This window comes from Quercus robur, chromosome 9 (genome assembly GCF_932294415.1).
Source record: "Quercus robur chromosome 9, dhQueRobu3.1, whole genome shotgun sequence".
In the NCBI taxonomy this organism is placed as follows: Eukaryota; Viridiplantae; Streptophyta; class Magnoliopsida; order Fagales; family Fagaceae; genus Quercus; species Quercus robur.
Window position 1 is genome coordinate 19,642,378 of NC_065542.1, and position 9,603 is coordinate 19,651,980.

The 9,603-nt window shown below is 34.5% G+C and overlaps 2 protein-coding genes across 2 annotated transcripts; one reads left to right on the top strand and one right to left on the bottom strand.

The window, feature by feature from the left end:
* The first annotated feature begins 3,109 nt into the window (after positions 1–3,109).
* Positions 3,110–7,237, top strand: LOC126699644 (uncharacterized). Its single transcript, XM_050397586.1, has 6 exons — positions 3,110–3,275; positions 3,504–3,559; positions 4,251–4,371; positions 4,465–4,571; positions 6,951–7,020; positions 7,111–7,237. Exons 1-6 carry the CDS (start codon positions 3,194–3,196, stop codon positions 7,188–7,190), a joined length of 516 nt encoding a protein of 171 aa, XP_050253543.1. The 5' UTR covers positions 3,110–3,193; the 3' UTR covers positions 7,191–7,237.
* A 1,676-nt stretch (positions 7,238–8,913) lies between these two features.
* LOC126700814 (21 kDa protein-like) lies at positions 8,914–9,258 on the bottom strand. Its single transcript, XM_050398997.1, has one exon. The coding sequence runs from the start codon at positions 9,256–9,258 to the stop codon at positions 8,914–8,916; it is 345 nt and encodes a 114-aa protein (XP_050254954.1).
* Positions 9,259–9,603: the final 345 nt, after the last annotated feature.

Genomic DNA, 9,603 nt, shown 5'->3' on the forward strand with positions numbered 1-9,603 from the left:
ACACCCCAAAATGGAAAGTCAGCAAGTGGCTTTTAGGAAAACAAGACTAAAAGATGAAAACCATGAGAAACAGAGAAAGAATCAACTGTCAAAGTGGTTGGCACAACAAGGGTGCTGGTACCCAGGGAGCCAAGGGGGGAGAATCAGTGGTATCCTGAACCCTAAAATGACACTATAAAAGGGGAAGACAGCCAACATTGAAAGGGGATTCAGTAATAAGGAATCAAAACAAGAATCATTGAAAAAACTCTGTCAAAAATTCAAAGAAAGTAGAAAACAGTGCCTAGTATCCCAGAAATAGCCACTATAGAACATACTTAAATTTAAAGGGATTCAAACTTTGCAAGTATTACAGGCTTAGATAGCCATCTAAGTCTGTAATTTTTGAGCTTATTTGGACCTTGTAACACGTCTTAGTGAACACATTGTAATCTACAATTAAGAAAAATAATGAAATATTTCATAGTGATTAGAGGATCCTTAACAGTTATTTTGTGTGTTTCTTTATTACATTGTTTTCCTTTGCTGCTTTCTTGCTGTTCAATACATATATTCTAGCTTGCTAGTTTTTCTTTTACTCAGCTAAAAAGTTGAGTCTTTTTATCGAGGTCCTCACTTCAACTTAGGCCTTGGACACACTTAGCCTCCAAAGAAACATATGTCAAAACATGCACACATCAAATATCACTTTCTCCCACAAAAATCCTTCCCACCTAACTATCTTGGAAGGCTTGGACTTGAGTTCCAAATCCCACAAGTCTTGTGCAAAGGCACTAAGTCTGTGAGAATTGGGGTCAGGATCCTCGTGGCTGAATCATTCTCATGAAATTCATTTGTATATGTATTAAAATATATATCATAATCTAAGAAACTAACAATTATTTAAAGATATGTGTATTCTATAGTGTGTTTTTTTATGCAGGACCTATAGAGGTAAAGGGAAATGACAAAACTCTATTGCATAATAAGCATGGAAAAAGATCATATAGTTCAGAGAATCAACATTCTGGGTTCTTACAGGCCTAGTACGCCCTGGGATCCCACGACAGTATGCTTGGGGTACCAAGTGAAGAAACTCTTTTAAATATTTATACAATAAAAGATAAGTCTTAAATATTCTATTTCAATCTCTTTCTCATTGTGAATATTATGAATATTTATTTTACTTATTTTGTAAGAGTAAATGGTCATTTTATGACACTAAAACACTTATAATGGTATTTTTTATTACTTAGGAGGAATCGCATTTTAATCTTGAGAAGCTTTATGTGACTTGCGCACAACTTGATTTGTAATCAATCCTATTTAGCTGCGGTGAACCAAGCCTAATCCACCAAAACAACAAGTAAAGGGCCCAAGATCCTTGTTAAAGGGCCTAGGATCCTTGTTTCTACTTGAGCCTAGGTACTGTCCAAAAAGGACCCTCACAAATATTTACCCTCAAAACAAACTATGCCCTAAAACAAAGCAAAATGGTAAATACACAAACGTCAAACTGAACCTAAGATAGCTATTTTTCCCTTTCTCACAACTTTTCTCGGCAACCAAACGTAGGATTAGTAAAAAATTAAGGAAATATAGAGTAATTACAAATTGGTAAGACATATTCGAGTGGATGAGATCCATGGGTTTGATGCCATGGAGTTCGAATCATAGCACATCGTCTTGGATCCCTCCAATGTTTCTTTTGACGCCATGAATCCAAATCATAGCCCACGATTTTTCTCCCAATTTTCATTCTGTGATCTTTTTCTTTCAGCATGAATGAGTGAGGTTTTGTGGGTGTTTTACAAGGCAAAGTCAAAGAGGGAAAGGTATTTAGATTTTGTCTAGTTTGGTAGCTGAGAAAATGCATAGAAAATGGAGGAGAAAATTTTTACATTGGATAGAGGAAAAGGCGGCTATGTAGAAGGGGAGAACTACATATACGGCTGTTGTGATGTTTTATTATTTGTTAGGGTTTTTGGCTTTTTGTTTTTTTAAGTATTAAATTTTAAATTTTAAATGGGTAATTGGGTACCCATTGGTTTAACCATCAAAGCCCATTTAATTGAATTATCCATTTGGGTCTTATCCATTTAACCCAAATATTTAATTGAATTAGGTCAAGACTTATCCAAATTAAGTGGGTTTTGGGTGGGTTCATGGGTTTGGATAAAAATTGCCACCCCTAGTAGTATAGCATATGATGATATCTTTTTTTAGGAGAGAGAAAATGTATATATATTTTATTTTAGGTCTAAAATGGAAGAAATTATAAGGTTCTCACGATGGACAAGTGACATAGTCTACCATTCCACTAAAAGACTCCCACTTATTTAAAATTGCTGAGTTAGAAATTTTTTTTAAACATAAATCAATTACTAACTCAGGAATTTTAATTAAGTGAAAATCTTTTAGTGGAATGGTAAATAAGAGACTTGGTCACGTGAGGAGAGTATAATTTCTCCCAAACTGGATGACTAGGTGGCTATCAAAATGTTTAATTGATGTGGCAAGTTCTGACTGGGCCAGCTAGATTTGCATATTTATTAGATTTTAATGCCCCATAAAGGAGGTTTTGAGCGAAATAACCTCCTTCAGCCTTTCTATTTTGTAAGTTAGACAACGTTTGAAACAATTTTGGAAAATAGCATCTCGAGTTTCAAAAAATCGAGATCCACTTACAAAACTCGACCTTCAAAGACTCGCGTTCTGAGTGGGAAAATGCCACATAGATCTCGAGTCTTTAAGACTCGAGTTTTATGCAAAAAATTTCACCTATAGTGGCGTTTTTAAGCCTTACAGTGACGTTTTAAATCCCTATAGCGGCGTTTTTCTGCAAAAAATTTTTGTAAGTACCAAGTTTAGGGTGCCCTATAGTAGCGTTTTTAATCCCTATAGTGACGTTTTAAAGCCATATAGCGGCGTTTTTTGCAATTTATGGAAATCGAGTCTCTAAAACTCGATTTTTAGCGCAATTTTTTTTCCCCAAATCGAGACTTAAAAACTCGAGTTCTATCTGGAACTCGAGTTTTAGATACTCGAGATGTTATTTTTCAAAATTGTTTTGAAATATGACAATTAACTAAATTGTTTAATATTTATTGTTATTTTAAAAAAAAATTCCCCATAAAGCTCAAAGATTTCACAGCTGAACGGTGGTCTAAAAGAAGAAAAAATTCGAAGAAGAAGAAGTTCAGATTAGAACAAGATGCAGCAGAGAAAATCAGCATTTGGAAGACCTTCTGGGACGGACGGCTCAGATTTCTCCTATCGTATGGTCGTCGATTCACGTAAGCTTCACTCTCAATTCAATTTCCCCAAATTCCTTCTTTTTTCTTTTTTTTTTTCTCTTTTTTTCCTATTCTCTGTTTGGTTCCCGAGAAAGTCATGGAAAGGAAATTAGTGTTTTTAAGATTTGAAAATTCTCTTGAACTACTACTTTCTCTCGCATTTTCTCTGCGACCAAACACAGAGTATTAGGGTTCTTCACCCTAATGCTTTTCTTCCTTAAATTTTAGGGTATCAAAAGGTAGCAAAAGGGAAGTCTCGTCTCTACGCTCTGATTTTCATTCAGGTTCATACATTTCTCTCTCTCTCTCTCTCTCTCTCTCTCTCAAATATATATATATATATATATATATATCCAATTACCATTTTTAAAGAACCAATAGTTAGTCAATTGTAAGATTATATGTTTGAACTTATCTAAGCAAGAAAAATGGTATCTTCGAACTCTATTTTGAGCTGTTTTTCCTTTCTTTCCTGCTCGATGCAAGTTATAAGGTAGTGGTTGCTCTAGTAGAATCGGATTTTTACTGGAAAATTTTTTTACTTAAGATGGTAAAGAGTTTGACATAGTCTATTGTGGTAAATGAACATTGTCACCAAAGTTTTGTGTTAAGTTATTGCTGCTGGCTAGTAAAATTTGAGTTGGGGAAGTTCTGACTGGTGGAATTTTGGTAAAGAATGGATCTGTTCAGGTTGTCTAGGTTTTAAAACATTTAGAATTGTTAGATTAGCAAAGCATGATGTTCGGGGTTATTTCAATTGAGATGGTACAGATAATAGTAGTAGTGTAAATCAAAATAGCCCAATATGTAAGTGATTGCAAGGGGAGGAGGTGCCATTTGAGCTAGAGCTCATTGGCCGTGATAACTTTTATCATTTTCTTTCATGAAGTATAGTTTTGTATCCAACAGCTTTTATCTCAAGTGGTTGCTGTTGTAATTTATGTTGATGTTTTTTTTTGGCAATGTTTACTACAGGCGGTCATTCATTCAATTGGAGCTGTATACACATTTCTGACAACATTAAAGGAGGGTCCTGATAGACTTGCTATTTCAACTATCGTCATTGGTTTTCTTTCTTTCATAATAGGGGAATTAGGTATCTAATCAAACTCTATGCATCTTTTTCGAGCTACTGTGTACTTGTGCATCTGTTTCCAATTACTGTATCTATGTCCTTGTTGTTTTGAAGGTCGAAGACGTAGCCGAGTGAGCTTCTTAAAAGTATACATTGTTGCATCTACTGCGGCAACACTTCTCTGGATTGCTTATGTAGCTAAGAGCAATTTTGCATTAGAGGTAAGTTGGTTGAATTTTTTTTCAATGTTGATTATCATTGAGAACTTCAAAAGCAATCATGGAAGATAAATAAGAATATTTGATTCTCCCCAAAAAAAAAAAAAAAAAGATAATAATTTAAAAAAATAAAGCAAAATAAGCTTAGAGAAACAAGATAGAGACACCCTAAAAAATTGCAAATGAGTGTTTGATGATCTGATGAAGTTCTTTAATTAAAACCTTGAGTAATTCATAAAAAGAAAGTTAATAATTCCTGAAGTCATTGGCATAGAAATCCAAGTTCATAGTGGATTTATAGATAACACATATTATATACTTACATGTCTTGCTGCAAAAAACTGAACTTGTTTGAAGAGGAACCACAGACAACAATTAATTCCTTTGCTAAAATTGACTCCACGATATATGTTTAACAATTTTAGAATTTGTTTTTCCTAAAATTATACCTTTTCGTTTCACCCAGTATCGCTTAAGGAAAAAAAAATCCCTATATTGCTGAAAGTCTTCTGCAGTTTGTTATTTTTGAGGATAGTTGTGTTGAGTGTTTATAGTTGATAATTTCACCAGATCTAGTATGGTGCTAGATAGGAACAAAGTGATTTGGTAGGTGTTCTTGTTTTTATTTAGTAAAAGCTAGATGACTTATTTTAGTTGCTAAACTTGAGTGTTTAATGATTAGAGCTTTGCTGGAAATCAGGCTCTTCATCACGCTGTCTGAATACTATTTAGCTCAAGGAGATTTTAGATTTGAGCCAGTGAATCTAATTAAAGTACTTAGCTTTTAAATACCCTTTGGTCATGAAAGCTTCAAATTTTGTTTTTATTTTTTAGGAGTATATGTGTACACCTTGTGTGCATAACATCTCCTCTATCTCACTAAAATTCTCTTACTTATTAAAAAGAAAATGAATGCTTCAACTTGTGCATCCTCTCATACTTATAATGTAACACATAATACAGTTAAAATGATAAATTTTTCTTTAAGTCCCAATTCTGTAATGATCCCCATCTTCACCTCTTTGTTTTCTTCCTATCAACTTTTTCTTTAGTTTATGTGACTTTCACCTATCTCAAGCTTCTCATATTCTGAATGCTCCCTAGTCATTTGACTGGCTCACTTCTCTTCCTCTTCTTCTGTTATTGCCTATGATTGATCTATATATTGCAGCATCATGTAGTTTTTCTTCCCCCAACCCCACTCTCTGTTTTTGGGGTGAGGTTTTAAAAGGAAATCCCCAATGGAGTGGACTCCAATTGAGCTGGAAGAACCCTAGCTGATCCCACCCACAGGTTGTTTGCTGAAGCAAGTAGACCCTGCTAGTATTGTGCAGCCTCTTTTCTTGTATAATGGAGAATGTGTTCATGGTCATAGTCTTTCATCCTGTAAACATTGCCTTAATGTAGCTGTTAGTGATGTTGTGAAGGTCTTCAAAGTTTACTTGGGGAATTATAAATAATAATAAATAAATAAAAATCAACTATTCCATTTTTAATCTACTTATAGATTGAAGGAAGTCTCCTTTTTAGCATTAGCTTTTAGTCAAAGTCCTTGACGTTGTGTTTAAACAAATATACTTCTTGTCAACACTAAATAACTGTTTCATTATCTGAATTTTTGAGGTCAACAAAGGAAATTGAAGCTAATGGTAGATAACCCCATATTTCTGTACTTTTCTTCAATCAACTAAACTAAAGTATTCTAGTTTGATTGACCTCAGTCACTGACCAAGTGGTTGTCCACTCGGTCATAATTTAGATAAATCCTCTCCATATTATTCCCTACAAACTCCATAACTTGAGCAAGCCCTGTCTCTCTTACCTTAGTATAATTCTTTCCTATTTGAATTTCTCCTGTAAATATAAAATTCTTAAAGCAAGAAACTAACTGCTGCAACTCATTTATCATTATAACTTTTTATGTAACTGAATACATGACTGTTTCATCTTATGTTAGATGCTTGATGTCTGTTTGCAATGTGCTAGTTACTACTTAATTACTTAGATAGGTGTTAGTGTGTATAAATGCCAGTAATTGTACTTTATATTTAATTTTACTCTAATGATTGTATTACTATTAACAAAATATGTATAAGACATGTACTGCATGTTGTCATGTTTCCAAGATTCTAATATTTTGTAATTGTATAGAATCTATTCAAATTTGACTTGTGACTTATCAGGTCTATATTGTGGTAAAATCTTCCCTTCTCATATGTCCAGGCATTAAATCACTTGTAAAATAGTTACTAAGCACAAGAACTCAATGATGGGTGTCCTTACAGGATTTTATATATTTAGTGGGAACCAATTACTTACTCTTGGAGCTTCCATATTATTCCTATGAAATTTTCCTGATTGTTATTTTTAATTACTGAGTAGGTTATCCAAGATCCAAGTAACTGGGAAAAATATAAGTTTGAACTTTTGGAGACTGCTCGCATTCTAACTGGTGAGTTATTTATCTTTTTATGCTGATTGTAAGTGTGATGTTTATTTTACATTTGGATTGCATGTTTAATTTTTCATTGAACTTTCACAGGATTGCTGATACAAATATTTACAATTGGAACAACAATTTCTCTTATCAGTAACATGTCTCCTCCCAAAAGGGCATCTTAACCACTTCTTACCTAGAACAAACTCTCCATGTCAACGGCTAAAAGAAATTTTTTTTTTTTTTTTTTTTTTGAGTTCTTCATAAATTATATAAATTAAGAAAGTCTGATTCCTTCATTTTACTTTCTTGATTATTAGCTTGTTGAGCCCCATAATTAGAATGAATATTTCATTTCATAGCTTATGCTCAAGGTACTGGCATAGTCAACTAATCTGAATCCTATTGGTAGGTAATGGGATAAACCCTTAATAAGTGATGTCATACTCTCGTGTGGGTATGGTAGTAGGTTTAAGTACCCTAGGCCACGGGCCAAGTGTAGCCGTGGCCAAGTGTAGCCCCTATCTTGATAATGGGCTAAAACATCTTAACTTGTCTAGCGGCCTGATTCCTCTTCATTGTGTTTATCCTTGATTCCATTTTGTTTTCTAAGAGCTTAATGGAAAATGGTAGTGGTGGCAGTATAGCCATCAAGGTCAAGTTAAAACGCTTTGTTGTTCAGGATTAATATATTACAGACTTTGTCAACAATTCAATTTAAGATATATTTAATGCTTTATTATTCAAAATCCTAAAAGCATTATGCACCTAGGGGGAATATGACAGTGACTGCAATTGCAGGCAACCAACCTTGTTTGCACCCTGTTGCAGGGTATGGTACTTGCTACCTAGAGATCTCAACATGAATACAAGTCAAATGTTGAAAAGCTCTTTGATAGTAATAATCAAGATGATGCTAGGACTATTTTACTTAACTAATGAAGTTGGAATATTTTGGGACCAAGAGCAGAGCTAGCCAGGAAACAAAAATGTATATGTTTCAGGTTCAGGATGTAATAATGACTTTAGCTCCATTGTATTGATTAACATAAATTAGGGACCTCCTGTTATATTTCCTAGTGATGTGTGTGTAGCCCAAATATATTCTAGGAAAAGGGTTCAATTAGGCCACCATTGTTTTGTCAGTCTATTTATTAGCAACTGCATTGCACCATAAGAACATGGCACCAATCAGCACTATCCTAGCAATTTGCAATTGGCGCATTATTATCAACAATTGGCATTATCCTTGCAAGCTATAAACTTAAATGGTAAATGAAAATGAAGGTACATTAGTATTGCTTTAAGAGAGCCACATCCAACATTTGCCTTCCTCAACTTATTGTAAAAGGATGTAAACACCAAGTAGGGAATTAAACAGTGTGGCACAAGTCAAGATGAGTGGACTTATCAAACGAAAAATCAATAGAAAAAGAATATAAATGTGAAGCCCTTTGGATAATTTTACGTGGTTTCATTGAAGAAACATAAAATACCAGAGATCCCCACTTTTTTTTGGGGCTAAAAGATCCCCAATTGCATATTCTTGGGTAGAGCATGTGAAATGTCTGCTTTTCCTGTCCTCTATGATCAATTGTAAAAAGGAATCTCCATTACTGGATTTTGCATTTTACAATAGCAAAAGTCGCAATTTGCAACTTGTTCACAGATATTAAGCAGAGAAGAACTCACTAGTCACTATTTTAATGCAACTTTCTAACACAAATAATCTCAAGCTCTTAGCTCCACGGATCACAACTTACACTATACATCAACCAATTTCATACGTGGGTACAACACCAAAATGATATTGCATAGGCATCGAGTCCTATGGTTTTTTGTTTTTTGCTTTTTTGGGTCTATATTATGCAAAAATAAAATGATATAATCACACTTAAGGTAAGCTAATTAACCTTGAAGACAGGCATATCGATTAATCAAAGCCAAGGCATTGCTAGTCAATTGTGCAACGTTCACAATTCTACCCATCGCAAGGGTCTTCACGTTCCCATTTATGGCTTTCCCTTGAAATCCATCAGTGCACGAAGTCTCATCCGTCAAAACAGCACTAACCCAAGTCTGTATATTAATATCATTTATCATAAGCTGAAAGTTAGAGCCCTTAACATTGTTCATCTCTCTTATAGACTTGTTCAGCTCGTACACTGAATCACTAAGCTCCTCCACACAGTCCTTCATAGAAGCAACAACTTTAGGATTCATTCCCTGGCTTTTTGAGATATTCACCACCATCATGGTAGAGGTTGATTTAGCTGATGATCATGTACTAGAATTTTTGAGTTTCATCTGAAACTTTTTTTTTTCCCCTACTATTCCTTTTCCAAAATTTTGGGGCCCCCTTCCACTTGGGGGCCTTAGGCAATGGCCTAATTGGCCTAGTGGAAGAGCCGGCCCTAAATGTACCAGATTTTTTGAGTTTCATCTGAAACTAATTTCTTTTTTCCCTACTACCCTTTTTTTACCAAAATTTTGAGGCTCCCTTTCCACTTGGGGGCCTTAGGCAATAACCTTATTGGCCTAGTGGAAGGGCCGGCCCTGTATGGCCACTCCCATGTCATTTTGATATTCATTACTTCA